Here is a 22,253-nt window from a genome sequence, read left to right as displayed (position 1 = left end):
TACTTCTTCTGATTGAAGGTACTTACAGACTGAAAGCTGACTTAATTTCCATTTTAAATAAACAAAGCAAACAGTACTGTTTGAAACTCCTCAAATTACTTGAATCCTTCTTTGCCATTTTTTTCCTCCCCTTCTGCTAATTTCTTTAAAATCTGGGCACTGGAAATGCATGCAATATGTTCCTATGGGCCTGATCAAAGGTAAATAGACTCTTCACTTGCACCCATGGTTTCCCTGGTGGGTTATGCAGCTGAGCTTCTCATTCTGTGCACATTTCTTCCTAAAAGTACACACTTTGTATTTGTCTGTGTTCATGTACTGAGTGTTCCAGATTGCTCTGACTGTCCCACTTGCCCACTGTTTGCTGATTTGTCAATTTCCGTATCATCCAGAATTTTTCAAATTGTTTTTAAATCAACTTTGTGGTACTGGTTGGGAATGTTGAATAGTTTTGAAGATGTCATCAGTCCTTGTTGGGCCTTTCTAGAAACATGTCTGTTAATGATGATTCCTGCAATGACAAATATTCAAGATGTCAATAGCAGGTTCCTAATAAATAGGGTTTGGTCTGCTGGTGTTGAGTGTTGCTACTGTTGCAATCAACTAACTCATGGTAGTAAGTAACATGCCCTTCAGGAGTCTAGGCATTTTATACTGTTCAGACCAGCTTTTTCAGCCAAATCTATGTGCTTATCAAAGAATGACAATCAGGTTAGTCTGGCAAGATCTATTTTGCATATGACCATTTTGGCTGGCATTAATTATATTCATATTCTTTAGTTCTTTGTCATTTGAATCTCATGATTGCCTATATTTTGCTAGGATTAATGCTGGGTTAAGCAGCAAGTATTTACCTGGGTCATCACACTTAGCCTTCATCCCCATTTAAAAGTGATAAACATACATAATCATATTCCCCCAGGAATCACAAAACTCCTTGTTAGCAGTGTATCAAAGGAAGCAGACAGACATAAAAGATGTGCAATAAGGTAGGACTTCATCTGCCAACATAAAATCATCATCAGATACATCTGCTGCTTTCTGGTGACATATCCAAATAGATCTGAAGTGACCCATGTGTTGAGAGCCACAGAAGATCCCTCAGATTTTGCCACATGGTAGAACAGAGATTCTCAGGCAGTCACACAGCCACCACTGAGCAAAGTTAATCAAAAATAACTAAAGACAGTGTCTAATTATTTTTTTCTCTAGTGTTCATTTTGCTCCTGTGAGCTTCTACTACCAAAAAAGCTGGCAGAAATTTTTCTGTGGCTTGAGATGCCCAGCTCTACATGTAAACAGGAGCTTGTGGTCCTGTGCCTTTTTTTCTTTGCTCATCAAGATGTTGCATGCCTCAGGAGGCAAACAGAAAGCTCTCTGCAGAGTGTCAGCGTTGTCTGCCACCATCTATCACATCAAACTCATCTCGGAGCACAAACTTTCTTCCCTGCATGTTCATCTACCTCGTGCAGGCCATCGGCTGGGCCAGGGAAGGCAAGGAGCGTTGTGGAGAGGCAACCAAGGCAGTAGCTAGATGAGTGTGAAGGTTGCCATACTGTCTCCATCAAGCCACTGAAAGGGCAGGAATTTTTTTGCATAGTGGTTGTTCTTCCCATCCTTGGGAGAGCTAGTCCAGAGCTGCTGGATGAGGCTGGCAAGGGACCCTGTGGGGCGATGGCAGTGTGCACCATGCCCTCCCCACAGTCACTGAGGCTCCCACTAGCAACTCTGCCAGCAGAATATAAAAGCACCAACCCCTCGCTTCTGCTGTATAATATGAATCATTTTATCCTTCTCCTGAAATACTTTGCATTTCTTTTTTTTACTTTCCATATGCAAAAGCCCTTTTAAAATCCATGAGAGTTTGCAATCTAAAAATAGTTGCCGCTATACATCTCTGCCTCAAGCTTTGGAAAGCAAGGCTCACAAATAGGCTACCATGAAAAAGAGTGTTTTCTCTGCAGATGTAAAGGCAATTTTCTTCTTTTTTTAACAAATATTACAGAAGACATATCCTCCTGTAGTTTTTGGACACAGAAAATAAGATTTTTCAGTTTTCAGGACTCTGCCCTGTTGCTGTAGAGCCCTTCAGTTCTGTAGGATCTTTTTGCCTGTAGCCTAGCGTCACTCTTTGGCAGATCGCCACTGGAGAGAAACGATTACATGGATAAAATATCCCATATATTTCAGTTGCTGAATGGGTAGACTTTTCTTTCTCAAAAAAACCCCATTTGATTTGACTGAAACAATACTTAAATTTGTATGAAAACTTAGAATACATATTTCTGTAGAATAAATGAAGAAAAACATTGTATTTCAGTACTTGGGGTTTAAAGCAGTGCCACTTCTTTCAACTTATCCAGTTTTCCCAATATCAATTTTTTTAGGGCAAAATATTAACCAAGCATTTTCAGTTTTCAATTTTACTGAACAGAAGAGAAGCATTTTCATTTGGTGTGTTTTCATGTCTTCTTCCGAAAAATAATTGGAGTTTAGGTAATTCCTGGAAGGAGTTTGGCAAACTCATCATTGGCTCTTTAAGGTTTTGAAATAATTAAGAACAAAACAAAGTAATCCATCCACATGAGAAGAAAAGTGTCTCCTAGTTTCTTTCTTCTGTATAGAAATTACTGTGGCTCTGATACTTTCCCAGTAGTGAATCTAAAGACATATTTGTGGAGCTGCATACAAGACATGGATTTTAACCATGAGGATATTAAAGAGTTCTTCATTATTATCAGCATGATTTTCTAATGCTTATTTATCTGAAAGGGAGAAATTTCAAGGTGATTAAAGCAAAGGTCTATAATCATGAGTTAGGGTTTATCTCCTGGTGCTCCCAGCTTTGCCCCGTGGTTCTGGATAAGTCTGAAAGTAGTAAAGAGGTATAATTTAGTAAGGAAATGAAGCAGTGTGTGACAAATACAATGATTATTTTTACTTTGGCCAGCAGCAAAAAATTCTCCAGCAAATAGCAGAGGGATGGAGAAGAAAGGAAAACCCTCTCAAATGTTGAGTCCTGGTTACCTATAGGGCCTACATTCATGGTGGCTAGAAGTAGCCAAAGCAAAGTGGGATTTGCAGGTAGAGTTAATATCAACGTAATTGAAAAAGACAAGTTTTCGAGGAGGTTTTGTATGCCCAGGGCTTGACTCTTCTTCCTGACTATTGGATGATATAATAAAAGATACTACTATTCCCTACAAATCCTGTCTCCTTTATACTTTCAGAGCCTCATGTTTCCAAAGAGCCTACCACAGCCACAGTACAGATAAAGCAGCCATCAAGGGTTATGATGAACACTTTTTCATGTCCTTTTTTTTTGGTCCTTTTTCTTGATGTTCACATTTAACCACTTCTTTGGTTTCCCTTGATGTTCTGGATGTTTTGGTCTGATCTGTGGCCTCGTTCTGCTCTTAAGCTTCAAAGTGTGAAGTTACTGTGAGAAGAGAGAGCCTCGGGCACCCAGAGTTTGGCACAAGAACCCCTTTGAATCTGTAGCACGGCTTTGCTTGCTGCTGGGGGTGACAGCTTACTTTGCTAAACCAACCTGAGTACAAAAACTTATTGAAACATGTAATTGCAGCAGACCAGGGCTTGCTTTATCTGTGTTCACTGCATTTCTGGATACAAAACCACAAGAACTGGGGAGATCAGGTTTCTCAGCCAACTTGGGAAACTGGAGCTGATGGGAGTTTTGTGGGTAGCTGCAGTTCAAGGATGTCAAGGATGAACTACCAGCTCTCAATTTTCTTTTGGCCTTTGCAAGTAAACATTTGGTTTTTAGTGACACAAACTGCTGTGCCTTCTCACAGGGGACTTCCTGGTTTCCCTGTTAGTTACCAGCAGTGGAAATGTGCAGTACAGGGGTTTACAGAGAATGTCCCTTCCAAATGGAAGACTTCACTGCTGAACGGGACCACAAGAAGAGGCTCCTTCTAATGAGTAGAAGGAAAGTGAGAGAGCACAGACAAAAATAAAAGCCACAGGAGCATATGGCAGCATCACTTAAATGAGGTGCACAGCTGCCTTTTTTTATCTTTTTTAATCTGTTGTTTATGCAGAGGTGTACATCCCAGGGGAGGGGAACATTCTTTTTTCTGGAAGAAATCTATTGCAAAAGAAAATTAAAAGTACAATGGCTTTTCAGATGTAGATTTATAGAAATTAAATTATTTGCCTGGAAAACAAAGGGATTTTTAAAGTAATGGGATATTTGCTTGAATTTTTCTCCTTTCTCTGTTTTCAGCTGGCATGTAGGTCAGTTTAGGAAATCTTTAACACCCTCCTACACATTGTGTAAATTCGTTTGATTTCTGCTATATGCTTTCACTACGAATGGGTGCTGGTTTTATTTTACCATCCACTCACAAATATCCAAATTTGCAGGCGCTTGAGCACTGAAATCAGTTCCTCCCCATCTCTCCTTGCTTCTTGCTGTTTTTCCAGCTCATCACACCCCAAACAACTTACCTTTGTGGACCATCCATGCAACTTTTGCTGGCTTTCAGCTGACTAATGAAATAAATGACCATATGAGCTAAAATAATCCAAGCCATGCACACTTCTCCAAATCTCAGGCAGCAAAGGCATCTCCATTAATGTTATAAGAAATTCACACAGCCCTGTGGTTCGTCAGCACGTTCCCTATCATTTGTTACATCTTTTTGACAGTCAAGCATCAATTTAGAAATGCCCTGCAATGAACTCGGAGAGCAGCCTTGCTCAAGGTCAAGTGAAGGAGGACACAGTGCACTGCTGAGCCAGTCTTGGCTGACAGCTGCTGGCCTGAGCAGGGTGGATGTAGATGTTCACCCTTCCCAACTCCCCTCCCCTCTGGTGAGTCAGAGGTAAATGGTCTTGAGTGCTAAGGGATTCATCAAAATCTTATTAATTACAGAATAACCAGATTTCTTACTGTCTGTTTATGGGGATGAGGCCACTGCAGAGACACACGCAGCCAAACTGGGGGTGAGCCATCCCTTCTCACTGGGACTGTCTGCTGCTGCAGGAGAGGTTGGAGATGCACTTTATTTACCTTGGAGATGTGCTGTATTTACAGCAGGCCCAAGCATCTCTTCACAGTGCTGTGCTTTGGCAATATAAACAGCCCTGGAATGTTTTACACTGGAGGCTGCATTTTTGGGTGGATAAATGAGAGTTCTCATTTTGACAGATACCAGTGTAAGTGACTGTGTCTTGGTAACATTTATAATGAGCAAAAAGCCAGCTCAAACCAGTAATAGGGATGTTCTTGTCTCTTCATAATAATTTGGAAACAATTATTAGAGGCAAATGTTTAAAAATAAAAAAAAATAGAGTGGGTGATAATTGGGAAACATTAAAAACATGTCACTTAAGGACCCAAAAGACTATGTCGGAGGAAAAGTACAACTGGTTACAAAACCAACCAGTTTAGAGGGAAAGTAAAGGAAGAGTTAGAAACTTAACAAATAGATTAGAGGGAAAGTTTATGTGATGTGTAAAAAGCAGTTTTATCAAGGGCAAATTAATGATTAAAATTAAATGTGGAGCATTGTCTTGATTAAAATTAAATGTGGAGCATTGTCTAGAGAAGGCTTCCTTTCCCTGGAAAAATAAAGGAAAAATATGACAGCCTAACAACAGTATTGGACCATTATCACACAGAAATAGATTTTATCAATAATATGGAACTGTTCATTGAGTATTTCTGTTCTAGTACTTGTGAAGAGTAGCATGATGTAGTCACACCAATATAAAGATGATGGTAAGCAGGTAGAAATATTTTCCATTTCCATTGCAACTCTGGGTGTTCTCATACGTTTATCAGCAGCTTCATGTGGGACTGCAGCCTCAGCTGCCTGTCCCAGCTGCCTCTCACTGCTGGGACACTGAAGAGCAGTACTGCTTGGGCACCACAGCTTTTCCTCCCTAAGTGCACAGCAACCAAAGGCACAAGGCAGCTGCTACCAAAGTGTCTTGTTTTCAAAACCATGAGGTCTGGACAACTCACTTCAGGAGCTAAACCCAACATGAAAAAGACAATTCTGACCATCATTTTTCTTTATTTACCATCTTTATTTTCTTTGTAATATTTTTGATGCTTCAGAAGACTGAAAGATGGAAATAGTATCTGATTTTTTTTATTAAAGGACGTGAGATATCTTGGATGATGGTGGTTTCATTGGCCTGATATTGAGCCGAGACAAACTAATTGCACCGCTGATGCCAGCTTCAATTAATAGAGTGCTAACCAGAATAATGGCATTAGTACCAGGCTGCATCTTGCCAAATTATGGTTTTGATGAGATGAAAAGTTTGGTTGATGAGTATTGCAGTTATTCAGGGTGTTACATAACATTAAATTACAAAACATGATTTAAAAATACAAATAGATTTGTGTTCGGGAAAACTGCAGTGATGCAGTTGAATTTCTGGAGGGATGTTTTTTGTGAAACTGTTCAGAGCCCATGTTTTTAATACTTTAATCCATGAGGGAAAGCATGCAGTCATTGCCTACAGCTTGCAAGAGGTGCAGAGGTAGCTGTGAGAGAGGAAGATGTGGGGTGACAGACCTGGCCAATCTCTGTGTATTGGGGTATAGAGAGCATGGCTCTGCTTGGTTTCAGCCCCTGGGAAATGCACTGAGAAAGGCACTGAGGGCTTTCAGGGCACTGAGAAAGGCTTTTGGAAGTCACAGTGACTTTCTGTCTGGGTATTGATACACAGCATGGCTAAAAGACCTGTGGCCATCAGCTGTACAGACTTTTAAGTAGGTGTAGGGACTCCACTTTTAGCAGGACCCTAACACCTCTGGAAGATCAGTGCTGAGCTTAAGAATGAGAAGAGGGAGAAATTATTTAACCACTAAGTATGTAGCAAGTAACGGGCATTTTCTATATTTTTTCCAAGAAATTTTGTGAACCCCAGTTTGAAGGAAAACAAAATGCAGACGTGAAATAAGGTTTATGTTCCTGTGGGTAGAAACTGCATCACTGAGAGATGACAGATTTCTATGGTGTTTTACCCGCTGATGCTGTCTGTGGCAAGGAGGATTTAGTCCAGGCAGTCGCTGTGCTGTGTGGCAGCTCAGGCCGAGAGATCGTAGCCTGGATTTTGTCATTGGCACAGTGCAGGTGTTCCACTATTAATTAGAAATTAAGATTCTCTGCAGAGAAGGCTGTGACAAGCTGTGCTGAATAAGCACTTGTTACAACATACAGATACCTTGAGTAACAACGAAGTCTTAAACTTGGATCAGTAACAGCAAACACCTGCCACCTTCTACATGTGTCCTGGGTAACATCTTAGCCAGACCAGCGTTCCCTGGCACACCAGGTTCCCTGTAGGCTCTCCTCCTCCTTGCCCTTTAGCTCCTGCAAAGACCTTGCCCTTTCACTCTCTGCAGGTCATCTCCAGTGTCCATTCTGAGATGCTGACACTTGCAGAAAGTAAAGGCTGTGGAAACCTCTTCCCTAATGGGCAGGAAAATTACTGCCTCTACACAGGCTTTTTACTAAATCATAACAAGAGTTATCTCGATGTTGGTATCTCTCCCACTACTTACAGTAAGAACAAATTGGTGATGTCCTGATAGTGGATACCTGCATAAACATGCAGAGTTATCAGCCCATGGGGCTATGATCTTGTTAAACCTGTAGAGATGCCCATCAAAGATAAAAAAAATTATAAACTGGTAGACTTAAAGGATTATTCATCTTCCTAACTGGGACATCCAGGTTCTTACAAAGCTACATTTCCTGAAGGGTTTGGAGGAAACAGTTCTCAGCAAAGAGGATATCTGCAGAGCCCTAAGAGGGACGCAGCAACAAAACCAAAGCTTTGACTCTCCACCTCGTTCTGCCCCTGGGTGGTTTCTTCTAGGTTTCAGTTAATATGGCAGCCCAAGAAATCTGGATTTGCAAGTAGCACGTGGTGTTTGGAAGGCTGAGGTTATTTGTATCAACAGCAAACTGCTATGTCATGGCTTTAAAGTCAGAAGTGATCAGCATCCTCCAACCACTACAATGATTAAAAAAAAAGCCTACAATGCTCAAAACATTGGTGCTTTTATGAGGATAGAAGTTTTTATAAGCTTTGGCCACCTTTTAGTACTTTCATGTTTCTTAGTGGTAATGAGAAGACATTTTATCAGCAGCATCGAGTTCAAGTAGAGCTGCACTTCATCTGCTTAGGACACAACAGGTTAAGTAATTTCCTGTTGTCTTCTCAATTAAGCCCCATCCCCTTGGAAGAATATAGGTGAACACATCCTTGGATGGCCTGCAGTGAGATTACTTACTGTGTGAAAAAACAGAAGCAGGAGTAAATGCACTGATGGGTTGTCTTTACAGAGAAGTCAACGTGGAGTGCAATAACATATAAATTTATTAATCATATCAGGCACTTCACATGACTTCTATATGCAGACTGCTGGATGTAACTCCTCTTATCCCATACTAAAGGGTCTGTTTTGCACAGAGTAATTTTGTTCTGCACCCTGTCTGCCTAGACAGGGGCATAGTAAGCTGTGTGGTGTGAATGCCAAGAAAATAGGGGAAAATACCCATAAATCCTACCTTTAGACATTCTCAGATATCTCAGTGCTTGCTTTCAGATTGCCAGCTTAAGATAAAGCCCAAAACACATTTTTTCAGGTGCAAAGAAATAATAAAATGCAAAGAAATAGTAATTAAAAAAAAAGGGAATGTAAATATTTCTTCTGGGTTTTGAGCTGAAGCTCCAATTAAGTCTGAATACTTTACAAAAACAACCCATTCAAAATGTGGAAATCATAAAGTACCTTAGAAACTGTGCTTATTTAGTCTTGCACAAGTCACTTGTAGTGTTGGATTAATATCTGTTTAATTCTCCTATGGTGTTTCAGGCTCAGGAGAAAAGAGCTGTATTTCAAAAATACTCCAGAGTTAATCAGGGATGTGGCAGCATCTGCTTAAGAGAGACCCATAATTGAATCATCCCTAATTAACCTATCACCTCAACAGAAGGGAATAGGATGTTGGTACCACTACTGAAATGGATAAGAGTGGTGGGAATAGAAAGGGGGAGGATGAGGGCAAAGAGAAATAAAGCAATTTGCCTAACACCTAGTTTTATAATAAATTTGGGAGGAGGGAGGGAGTAGAAATTGGCGTCTACCAGTCATTGAATCTCTTTAGTATATTTAATCAGACTGTAGTTTCAAAAACATTTAAGCATATTTACATATTAATAAATGCATTATTTAGGTCCAATAAATGTTTCCTTCTTTGTATGATTTGGGATTTTTACAGTATTTACAGATTTTTCTTTTCCTTACTATCATTACTGCTGACCTAATTTATATTTGTAGTAATTAACATTTCAAACTTAGGAAAAAAACCTTTGAAAACTAGCGGGTAGAAAAACAAAATTAATTTCAAAGACCTCGGTATAGGCAATACAATACTTGTACATTTATTAAATGAAATATCTTCACAAATCAAAATGAGAAGTATTTTCTATTTGAAATAAATCTCACAGACATAGAAAAGAGATACTAAGGAACACTGCTTGATTTAATATTGTTGTTCTATTTTATGCTTTATAGCTAACATACAGTAATTGCAATTTGTTTCATGCAGTGCCCTGCCAGACGGTTTTAGATTATTTGAAGACTGTGCTTCAGCACCACAACCAGCTTATGGTACCACAGCCAGCAGACCATCCAACCGAGGTAGTGTACAATGAAAACAAGCTACATCTCTTTATGCTTGATAATTCATTACAAACACGTAGGCAAAAAAAAATCAGTAGGCATTTAGTAGTAAAAACAGGTTAAAAACTGCCATTCTTAAGTGCAGTAATCCCCTAAATGGAGGAAACACATCATCAGTATAATCTAGAGTTACTTTACTGAGCAGCACATAACTCCCTCCATCAGCACCAGGTGTGCTTGCCTTGCCTTGGGTAGTTTTTCTCCCCTCTTTCTTTAGAAAAACCATATTTGTGAGTAGAATTTAGGCTAGGGCTATCTGGTGACAGCTTTAGCTGTGTGACTGAGAGTGGCTGCACATGGCATGCAGCAGTTCAGGGTGTATATCACTTTGCTCCTCCATTCAGTTCTATCCTGTGCAAATTGGTATATATATTTATATTTATCACTAGCTGTTATCAGTCAAGTATATTCCAAGGATTCATTTTCCTTTTTTTAATGCTCTTTTGCTTAACTAAAATTTTCAATACTGTAAAAACTGAAGCTGTTCTGTAATGTCTCACAAGGAATAGCTTGTCACAGTGTGACCAAATTTTTTTATTCAATTAAACACACAGTTATTAATCTTTTATTCATAAATTTCATCATGTACAAATACAAGGAGAGATACATTTGTATTTTTGGTTCTTCCTTCAGCGTCTGCTTATTTCATTTCTGGGAGCTTTTATGTTTGTTTTAGTTTAATGACTGCTGGACACACCAAACCACATCATGTATTTACCAAGAATGTTTTGCACAGAAGTGCTTTACTCTCTGAGGAAGCAATGAAAGTGCATCTGTAGCAGGAATCCAGTAATTGTTTAACAGAGTAGCATAACACTATATCATGCCTTGGAGAAGAATGAGGAAAAATATCTTACATTTCAGGGTGAACAAGAAAGAAGTATTATAAAATTGAGGTTGAGGAGTTATGCGAAATTTATTACCCTCTCCTCAGTTAATAGCAATGTGAGCTCTCAAAAAATCTAGATGTTGGGCCTTTCTGCACCCTGTTTTCATCAATGCTATATATATAAACAGAGAATAGCTTCTAGGATAGCCTGCTGCTTAGCAAAGCTGCCCATGAGCACCTGTCCTTAGTGCACATGAGCAAGGCTGGAGCCTAACCCTGTGCCATTATGGGCTTGCATTGCATAAACCAGGTCTGGCAGGGCTTGCAAGCAAGGCAGTACTTACAGTTACCTGCAGCTTATCCTTTGTAGTGGTAACAGTAAGAATGGTCATTGCTTTGCTAAAGGGTTGTTTTAATAGGAAAAATAGGTGTCAGAAATCAAAGGTAGGAAAATAACTTACTTTATTTGAAAGAGATGTGAAGCTAGCTGCTGAAAAAAACTTTTAAGTACCAGCATGAGGAAGGATCACATGGTCCTTTGTACTGATGTTGTGGAACAAGCCAAGGGAGTGCTCATGCCAGCTCCTCCTGGGACAGAGTGGTCACAACTACTTCAGCATAAGAGTATATTACCTCCAAAGAGCTTTTCATGCTGCCCCTCTACTCTTCTTCCTTCCCCAGCTGCTTCACAGTGTTGGAAGAGGACAAGGAGCTGGACTGGATGGATTGTAATGTTCTTCCATGGCAGTCTTCAGACTTATTACTGGCTTCCCAGGGGATCATGTACTGGGCAAAACCTGAAGCAGCTGCCTGTATCATTAATGGAGGGCAGGAATTGACCCTGACCTGTGTGCAGTGACCTGAGGAGATAATGAAGTGCAAAGAGAAAGCCCCAAATTTAACAGGAGTATACTATAGGTGAAGGGTTGTTCTCTTAGGTGTTACTTGAATTTATAGCTACAGGGGAGTGAGTGAAGTGTTGAGGTGTTTGGGGTGAGAGGCCCTTCAGACAGACAAAGCCCATCTCTTCCCTTACATCTTGGCTTCCTTTGCAGCATTTTGGGTTTGTCAGTAGCTGCTTTTGCCAGCAGCTTATAGCAAGGCAAACAAGTAGCAGACAGCCACACAGGCTGAGCTCCCAGTGATGCTAACCCCACTGGGAGGTGGTGTGACTCTAGATCATACAGATTATCTAATGATAATCTCAGCACAGTCTTCACTAATCTCAATCTTCCATATATTTATCAAACTTGCAAAAAAATTAAAAGCAAATACCTGAGGAAAAACTTCAAAGATGCTCTCAAGCTGTCTCCCAAGATGCTATAATAAATATGTGAAAGAAGGCAAGTAGTTTTCAGATATCAAAGGCCTGGAAATGAGAACACTGCAGCAGCTGGCCACGAGTGTGGCATGTGGCTGAGCACCTCACTGAGCATCAAACCTGGGTTTCTCTAGATCACTGCAACCTGTTGAACCTGAGGGCTACACAAAGAGTTTACTAATTGGGCTTCCAGATTTTTGTGGTTTGATAAAGAGGTGCAGCTGTAAAAGTGAATGAGTCTCTAGGAGGATGTGGTTTGGGTTTTTATTGTGTACTTCAATTATTTCAAGTATATTAACAGTACCATCTTACATTAATTGGGTAATCCTGAACTATAGCATTTTACAGGCAACAAGAATTAAATACAATTTCAGTACAATTGACTTAAGAGGGCTTATAAATGTGTGTGGATTACAGGAATTCCCATAATTAGTCCCACAGCATTCATTTAATGTTGGAATATTGAAGCACACAAATTAAGAAAGGTTAGAAGCAAAATTTTTTTCCAGCTGACACAGTGGTATTTCTTTAAAGCTATAATTTGAGTTAATACAACATTCATTAATAATAATGAAGCTTTTAGTTTTCATAGTTGCTTTACTTATTTTCTTTACAGTTTTCACAGTTACATAATTGCTGTCAAGTTTCAGGTGTGTTGTACAGAAGTAATAAATTTATTATAAGAATAGACCAAAAGAGTTGCCTCTGAAGTAAACTATTAGCTGTGATGAAGTGATCTATTTGATCATGGTCTTCAAAGAGCCTTTTTATGCATTCTACCATACTAAGAAGAAACATTAAACTTAAATAATATGCCCAGTTGCTGATTCTTAACTCCTTTTAACCTGCTTGTGAAAGTGGAAATTATCAATAGCTACACCTCTCAAAATGTATTCATTGTACCTCACCCAATCTGAGTTCTAGAAGATGGAAATGTAATTTTAGAAATACTCATTCTCTGTAAGAGTAATTACGTGTTCACTTTGGATTGTGTTTCACTGTCATTATCATGGATAGTTTAAAATTTATCTTTTATTGCAACTGACATCTTCGTTTATTTGCCTTGTAAAATAAGCAACAGAAATATTTCATTTTTCAGGGGAGCAAGCAGTTGCTGAACAACTACCCTGTCTACATCACTAGTAAACAGTGGGATGAGGCTGTAAATTCTTCCAAGAAAGATGGACGACGGCTCCTTCGCTATCTCATCAGATTTGTTTTCACAACCGATGAGCTTAAGTACTCATGCGGCCTTGGAAAAAGGAAAAGGTCAGTGCAGTCAGGAGAGACAGGTCCTGAAAGACGTCCTCTGGATCCAGTTAAAGTAACATGTCTCAGAGGTACTGCATCTTTTCGCTCAGTGTCCACCATATGTGATCTCATTTCACCACATTGGCTCTGGCTCAGTAGAAGCATTTTTGGCTGACAGTTGCAGGACTAGAAGGGGTTTCACAGGCAGGTGACAAGCGTTCAGAAACCCTTCACTTTCTTTTCATACATACATACAAATATGTGTGTATGTATAGTATGTGTGTTTTGGGTGTTTTAGATGGGAAAAAACAAGGCCTCTTATTTAAGAGAGGACCCAAATGCAAGGGCACAGGACACTAATACACTTTAAAAAGCAATGAAGTAAAACCAGGCAATCCTGATTACACTATTTTATAATAAGCTCAGGTCATTTGTTACCACCAATACACAGCAAAACCAATCAAAGGAATAGTTACAGTCTAATGTCTAGTAAGGATATGATGCACAAGAACACAGGGCATCATTTGAGTTAGAAGCTGAGTTTCAGAGTAGGTTTGAAAACATCTTCTAGGTCAAGAATATCTTCAGGTTAATTACAAAGTGTACAGAAGTGTGTTGTCAAGAATTTAACTTATTTTTTTGGCATACTGGTTGCATGAAAATGTTAGGGAACAACTTTCCCCCATATTTAGCCTGAAAAGGGCAGGGAGATTTGCAAGCATTTCACAATGTTAGAGAGTGAGGATATTGCACAGAAAGGGTATAGATTGAAAAGAATGTTGTGTACTTTGTTTGAAAAGGCTGGTAGCAAGCTTTATAACAAAGCATACAAAACAGGACGTTTTAAAGCCGAAGTAAAAATATATTTTTAGTTTTGACTTCTGCATTGTGTAAATGCATATGCTTATTATTTCTTTAATGTATTCATAGTTAACTTTATCATATTTTTGAGCACATATGTGAAAGTTTGGTTGAACTAGCCTCAAGAATATTTTACTAACAGTGCAATGTAAATAGCTGTATTGTGGTCAGTCAGTGATAAAAATATCTTCACTCATTCAACTGGAGTCCAAAGTGGTTATACACATCAGATATATGGGTCTCTTCCCACTTAGGGTAGAAGAATCCAACAAGGCTAAGTGGATAAAACTTTTGGTTAGGGTACATTATTGATGTAACCAGGTAACAAACTCAGATTTTGCATACAAATTAGGCAAACAAGCTGTTTTTGTATTACAAAATAATCTCTTAAGCTGCTGTATGAGATTCTACCAGAACTCTATCAGAGCTAAATTGAAGGGCAAATCCATCGTACACTATGGTGCAGAGGTTTAGAGTGAGATTCAGGAGCCCAGAAATTCTCCTGGAAAATGAAATCTGGATACAAGTACTTCAGCATTTACTAAGTTACTTTAAGTATCACCTAATAATTTACCCACAAGCACAGTGTTGATAACCTTTTCTTCCCCTTACTCTGACCTGCCTCCCAAGACTAATAGTAAATTCACCTGTACACGGAATTTTGCTTGTGGCCAGTCTCTTTTCTGGGGTCCTGGACTCACAGAACACAGGGAACATTCATTGAGAAAAAGAGAAATGGTAATTTCTTTAATTATCAGAAGCTTGTAGAGGAAGCCAAAACATGCAGTATGTAATGACCAGCTAAGAAGGCAGAGTAGACAGTTCTCCCTTTGGGCCTTCATGTCTAGGTGGGAACATGACAGCTTTCTCCAGTGCTGAGAGTTGGCCACTAGCTCCTATTCATTTACAAGCCAAGGTAACAAGTGTCTGACTAATTCTCAACCCAGCTAATTATGCCTTTACACCATAGCAGAGAGTGCAAATTGGTTCTCTGTCTGCACTCAGAGTTTAAATATATATAAACATTTTTAATATACTCCTACAACTGACTGGTGTCTGGAACCAGTTTTGAAACATCCTGGCATGCTTAAATTATAGCATTACTTCTTTACGTGGTAACCATTTCTCTGAGAAAAAGATGAGTGTGGGGGCACATGTGAACATAACTAGGTAGGAATTACTGTTGCCTGTGTGGATTTCCAGGGAAATGAATTTAAAACAGAGATCGCTATCACTTTTGCAGACACACTGCTGGAGGAGCTATGCAAAAATCACATCCTAATTGTCCAACAGATGAGATACCTTGCAGGCACAGGAACTCGTGTAAAAGCACAGCATTCCCTGTCTGGAGATGTGGTGACAGTAATGAAGTTACCTTACACCACTTACTGTGCAGTTGGCTTGTCAACAGTAGAAAATAGAATTTAAAAATATCCTGGGACACACAATGCTGCATGAGGGAATAACTAATGTTACAGAATAAATAAGCAACTCCATTTCTATATGAGGTACAGAGTATCCAGTATCTCTAATAAGATGCCCTTACACTTAAAATTATATTTGGATGTTTCAAAGTCCAAATACACCTATTTGAGCTATGTCTAGCAGTTACAACTCCAGACTAGGCAGGGCGCCTTCTGCAAGTCTGGCATATAGCACGTCAAAGAATCTGAAAAATAAATTATAAAAAATGTAATAATCACATACAAATAGCTGCATGTGGCAGCAGCAGCTATTTAAATGGCTAAAATGCATGCAGTATAATTCATTTTCTCCTGCATTGAAAACTACTGCAAGGCTCCCCAAATCAGCACTCTGATCTCATTTAACTATTTCTAAGGCCAAATTAGTGTCTGAAAAAGTAAGTGTAAAATACAGGGAGATGAAAATAGCAGAACTGAAAAGAAAGATATCCCAAACAGACAGGAGCACCAAACTGAAATAAAGGCAGTGACATTTTCCAGCAGGCTGGGAGCTCCTGCAGGTTGCAGGTGCTGAAGGAGCCAGCAGAGGGAGGTCAGAAAGAGCCAACAGCAATCACCTTGGGGTATAGATACCAGCAGGTTTCTAATAAAATATGTCCTGGCTCGTGTTAGCTTCCACAAGTATTGCACGTGCTGAATCACAGCCTTCACTTTAAATTAGTTCTTTGTATTTCCACCAGAAAGGATTTTATATCCAGGTCCCATGAGTCACCTAGGTAGCTCAGGTGTAACAACGTACACTGCATGTGGAGAAACACACTTATGCAGAAATAAAATAGGTCCAAGTGGCATTATCATGGCATCCCCCATAAGGCTTTACTTCTGCTTAAGTAGAGCAGCAATACCTCCTTTCTTATTTCCCATGAGCTTCTGACACCTGGGCAATACCAGATGCTGCAAAGACAAGTTGCTTTTTATCCTGGCATGTTTTCCTGCAGAGTTCATTAGGATGCACTGTACCTCCAACCCGGACTGGTGGATGCCGTCTGAAGAGCAGATAAACAAGGTGTTCAGCGACGCGGTGGGACACGCGCGCCAGGGCCGCGCCGTCGGGACTTTCCTGCACAACGGCAGCTCGTACTACGAAGGGACTGAGCACCCAGGGTCACAGGATGATGTCTTCAACAGAGGTATGCAAGATGGATCTGGAGATTGATGGCAGTGAGAATCACAGCATACAACAGTAGCAACCACTTAATTTGGGAGAGACTGTTTGTTAAACATACTTAACCCTGCTGTCATTTAGGAGTCCAAAGCATGTTTGCATACATTTCAGCTTCTCCATCCTACCATATCCCAGTTAACAGAAAGAAATCCACTTCAAGACCTGCTTTATGGGACTTCTCAGTGCCTATTATTTCCAAATCCTTCATAGCTCACTCAAAGGGAGCATGCAGTCCATTTCATCCAGTTGTAGAGGAAAGGTCATTTTAAAACTATAAAAGTGTCAAAAGAAACAGCAGCTACTATCTCTTCAGCCTATTGATAACAATCACAGGCCCGGACTCAGAGCAGCTGGGTGCTATTTGCTTTCCCTGACTAGGAGATTTGTACAAGTCTGCACACTTACAACAAAAAAAAGGAGTGGTTTCCCATTTGCTAACAGCAAAGAACATAATTATAAATGCTACCTTAAAGTACCACACAAGACAGAAAATCCAGGGACTTTCTTAGCCGACTGTCAGGAAATTAAGCTTCTCGAGTAAAACAGCAGCACTCATCAACAGCAGAATCCTTCAAAGACCCAGAACAATAACAGGCATTTCTAACAGATAAAAATTGTGTTGTATATCAGATAGATAGTATATTTCTCTAGATTTCTAGAGGATTAGAGTTGATCATGACAGTTTTCATTAAAACAAGATTGCTAAAAACAAATTGCCGTTTCAGAAAACAGATTTTCCTTTGTTCCTATTCTGCAGCTGTATTACGTAGCTTTAGAGGCTTTAAATTGCCTTTTCTTGTTTTCACTTTAATTTGTGTTTTATAGCCATTCTTTGAAAGAGGTGAGGCAATGTGCTGGTTTTGGTCAATGTTGCATTCAGGGAGGGGTTGGGCAAGAAGAACCTGGTTTAATGTTCTGTAGTAAGTAGAGATGGGATCCAGACTGAGAGCTTTAAGAAAAGAGCTGTTGGAGCAGAATTTACAATGGTTCACAACCTTGGAAGCAGATACTAGCTTTAAAAACAAAAGTCAATCTGCAAAAACAGTTTCATTTTAAATGTTTAGGAGTCCGCTGTCCCTCTAAATTGATCCATGCCAGAAACATGCAATGCCAAAGAAACAATGCCCTTTCCTTTCCACATCAGGGTGTTTCCATCTCCTTACCTTTGTGTGCTCACTCAGGCCAGTGTTGGTATCTTCCACAGCCTAAACCAGCACTTCCTGAGGCAACATTTCCCCACTGGCAGGTACAGGGAGCTGTTTTTGGGAAGAAAGCTCACTTCCTCAGTTCACTTTTGGCCACCCTTAGTGCTACCTCATCAGCGTTGACTCTCCTGAACGCTCACATACTCCCCCAGCTTTCCTCACCACCTTGTGCAAGCCTCAAGCCTAGCTACTAATGGCTCCCTTTCCCCTTCTCCTCCCCTTCCCAACCTGCTCCCCATGCACCAGGCAAGGCAGGGGGCAGTGGACCCTTCCTCAGAGACCAGGAAGGGCTCTAGGGTGTAGTGCTCCTTGTGTCCCAGCCTGGCTGCAGGGCTGGGGCAGTCTCCCCGAGTTCAGCTCACCCACACAGGAGCTCCTTCCTTCCGACCCTCTGCCTCCCTTTGCCTGTGGTGGTGACAGGTCTCTCCTGGCCCTTGGGGCATCTCGGGACACAGGCTCCCCATGCACTGCCATAGAGAGGACCTTGCTCAGTCCCCATGTGCTTTAGTCCCTCAAATGTCCAATACCTCTCAATTCACTTTAATTTTGGTGATTTTTTTGAAAGGGGGTTGAAAGGTACTCACTGGCCCCAAAATAATTAATTTATTTTCTTAAAGTCAACTAGCAGTTTAGTCACACAGGACCTCACTAGACCAAGGGGTTTAGTACAGCATTCCTTCATTACAGGCAGGAGGTAACTTTCTTGGAGCGGTCACACCACGTGGTGGCGTCTAGAGGAGAAATTCAGTGTATAGAAATGTCACAGTACAGATATCCTATAGTAGCTTTTCGGTGTTGAGCTTACACTTTTTTAAAAAGAACTATAATAGAAGATGTTACATTGCTCAGATGGTGTAAGTCTTGCTGGTCTATGTTTAATGTGGTGACACATACCAGAACTATTTGGTAAAACATTTCAGAATGTGTGAGTCAACATAATACTGTAAATTTGTCCACAGCGATATGTATCATGCTGTATTTTTGTAAACATTGTGATGGTTTCCTTTCAGATGCTTAATTGTATGATGTTTAAGATATAAACACTTTTTAACAGTCACAACAGAATTACTGAACTGGACAGACCTCTCACTTAATAATGGAAAGATTTGCTGAAATAACTAGTAAGCCTAGCTTTATTTCTAGTGTAAAAAGCATAGCCAGCATCCTGGAACCACTCACAGTCCTCTACTCTCATTGTGCAAAATAACCAAAAGTATCATTTCATCCTGAAAGTGGCTTTGGCAGTACAAATTACTTTGCAGGTTTGGACCTTTCTTTATGAACAAAATTTTGTCCTCAATTGCTTACGTGCACTGGCCAGTGACATGAATCATGGCCACCAATAGGCATTAACAGACACCAGCTCATGTTTTTGTTCATGTTTTGGTTTTTTGTCAGTTCTTCATTTTTAATTGCCATCGTGGCCACTTGACCCACACATTTCATTCTAAAAATCCCAAACCTTGCACAACAACCTATTCCAGTTAATTTGTTCATTAGGTGTTGTAAATTCATACACATTGAAGCATCTAAATATCTGCAATATGTTAGATATGGGACCTGAAATAATAGATAGCACATAAGCCCTTGCAGAGGGAGATATCCATATTTAGGCAGTGTGCTTTATAAGCCAGCACATCCCTTCCCAGCAACAGAAGGAAACTGCTATCTATCATGTCACTCCAGGAAGTCCCAGGAGGATACAGATTCTTGTCTTATCCTTCCATACACTTTAATCTTACTGTCATTTATGTATCTGCCTTCTCTCAAACTTTGTGTAGCAGCACTGCACGCCCATCTGTGCCAACATGCCTTCGCTATATTTTCTATGACAAATATTTGTGGAGAAACTGTGATTAAAAAAAACATTAATCCTGATATTTTTATTGTTATGGTGTAGTTAATTCTATGAATACTTTCTTATGATGATTGTACTGTGTAGAGTAAGTACAGGTTAGGGATAGACCTTTATCAGATATTGTACAAAAGAAAAGTGCATAGTGTAATATAGACTAGTAAGGTTTTTGTGACGATTTCTATAGGATGTGTGAATTGTTTTCTATGTGGCAACACACATTTCTTTTAAAGAATATAAAATCTTAGAGAATTTTTTAAACAGTCAATATTTTTTAATTATAAAGACATTTGTTACCTACAGTTTACTATTTCAGGTGTTAATTCTAATTTGAATATTGGTTTTATTACTACATACCTCCAGTTCCATTTGTTCTGTTGCATAAAAAATGCACAATAAAAGTTAGTCTCTGGTTAACCTGTCTTTCTTTCTCTAGAGGCAATCTTGTGTCAGTGTGACAGCCATGATACCTGGGTCTCACTATAAATATATATTAAAAGTTTTAGATTTATATAAAGGGCTAGAGCATTTTCTTTTGCATTAAATGCTTGTTTGGTATGAAGCACCAGAAAGCACAGGAAAAGATTATGAAGAATTCAAGTATGAATATAATATAAATAATTTTCACCTCAATGTACAGCCACATAGATTTATGCTGGTTAAACAGAAAGACTATTCAAAGGAAGTACCCATCTGCAATCTTAGAACCTGGATTTTCAAGCAGTGACATTTAAATCCCATTTTAATTCAGAATCCAGTGATGGCTGAATGTATCCTGTTCTCTTAAACGCTTTAGAAAATCCTGGCTCCAGATAATTTGTAGAGGAATTACAGTGACAAACATTCAGCGCAGCAAATCACTGCTGCTGGGCTGTGAAGCCAGGGCCAGTCCGCAGGCTGGTGTCAACCACTTGAAATAGTTACCAAATAGTACCATTATAAAACAGTGCTTTTAGGTGCCTGTAATGCTGCAAAACTAATTGGGGTTGGGCAAGTATTTTCTAGGTCAGGGGCTTCAGTCTACTGCTTTTTTTTTTTTTTTTTTTGTGACTATCACAATCAGTGGGAACAGCTTACTAATATCCCCACCAAAATAATTTAGTGGAACTCTAAGAAATTGAGGTAGAAAATCTGTATTAATCTATGTGCAAAAAAATATAATTAGCTTCTGTTTGAAAAACTTTGACTTCCCAGACTTTTGGGCAATGGCTGGAAATGTCTGAGGGCAGATCTGGAGGCAAGAGGGAACAGGGATGGGCTGTGTATGAACCAAACAGGGTGAAGCAGTACAGGTAGGAATTCAGCAGGGAAAGCTGGCAAGGAAGAAGAGTACAATAGGGAACCAGAGGCAGCAGTCATGTTTATGTAGCTCAAAAAGAGAGATTAGGTCTAACAGGAGGGCTTTTGGAAGGGGATAAGCGTGAGAGGTAGTGCCTGGGGCCAGGCAGGCAGAGAGAAGGGGTACAGAACAGGTACCTGGGATGGGGAAGAAGCAGGCCAGGGAAGTAACTGCAGTGGAACAAGCAGCACAGATGGGGAGTGTAATTCAATAATGTTGCATTTTATCATATCCACTAAGTACCTTTAAAACATACTGGTAAGGCGATGGCTAAACTGTGCTCCTGCTGTGCAGCAGTGCTGGTGCCCTCAGAAGCATGGCCCGTGCAGGCAGTTGCATCTCTCCTGAGACACAAGATGTCCCTGAAGAGAACTTAAAAGTCCAAGCCAAACATAGAACCTCATGCATATGAAGGTATTTAGTTTTTAGATCATTTGCTTTGAACAAGCTCACGTGCAAGCTCATATTATTCAAGTGTTTGTAGTGTTACTTTAATAAGATTACTCACGCTGCAAACTCTTGTCCTCAATCAGCTAGGAAGGGTTTACTCTGCCTCCTTCCCTCTGCTGCAGCACTGACTGAAGCCAGTGGGCTGCCACTAGCTCAGGCAGCATGGACAAATACACAATGCCTACCCACTTGCAAAGTGAGTTTCTGTTTGGAAACTTATGCTCATCAATAACTATAACCAGTACCCCAGGGCTTCAGCACAAGGTGAGTGTAACTGCAGCTCCAGGAAATCATCACATAAATCTCAGTTACTGATAGAGCAAGCCAACACCACTGATGTGACCTGACCACTCCTTAAGGCCTATTTAAATCAGAAGCTCTGTCTTGGTTATTTCCTAGTGAGTTCATACATAAACAGTTCTCCAGGGATAAACCTTCCCTGCTGCACCAGGGAGCCCTGTGGAATACTTGGCAGAACTCAGTATGTGACCTTGCCCTGTGAATGCAAAAACCCTCCTCCACAGACCCTTCAACATTTGAACTATAAAAGCAGCTTCTACTAAAATGTATCACACTAAGGAAAAAAAAAAAAAAGCCATACCAGCAGATTAATTAGCTAAATTGAGAGAAAACAATCCTGACATGAACTTGAACAACAATGTTGGGAAAAAGCTAAAAAACCCTTTTGTCCTTAAAAATGCTTTAAACTTTCCCACTCATCTGACAGATATAATTGCCTCAACCTAGGTTGTCT

At 39.9% G+C, this 22,253-nt stretch overlaps 1 protein-coding gene across 2 annotated transcripts in view; it reads left to right on the top strand.

Annotated features, from left to right (window-relative positions):
- The window catches only part of BEND4 (BEN domain containing 4), a 31,022-nt gene extending 10,890 nt beyond the window's left edge, over window positions 1–20,132 (top strand). The window contains exons 3-5 of one of the 2 annotated variants that reach the window (XM_031504558.3): window positions 9,606–9,697; window positions 12,989–13,229; window positions 16,424–20,132. In XM_031504558.3, the coding sequence (XP_031360418.1) occupies window positions 9,606–9,697; window positions 12,989–13,229; window positions 16,424–16,641 (551 nt within the window). In that variant the 3' untranslated portion in view covers window positions 16,642–20,132. The remainder of the gene's footprint in view (window positions 1–9,605; window positions 9,698–12,988; window positions 13,230–16,423) is intronic. The other variant, XM_085577838.1, reaches the window with a different exon arrangement.
- Window positions 20,133–22,253: the final 2,121 nt, after the last annotated feature.

Source organism: Lonchura striata, chromosome 4 (genome assembly GCF_050655825.1).
Source record: "Lonchura striata isolate lonStrDom1 chromosome 4, ASM5065582v1, whole genome shotgun sequence".
NCBI lineage: Eukaryota > Metazoa > Chordata > Aves > Passeriformes > Estrildidae > Lonchura > Lonchura striata.
Note: the sequence above shows the minus strand (reverse complement) of the source record. Positions and strands in the feature narration are given on the sequence as shown.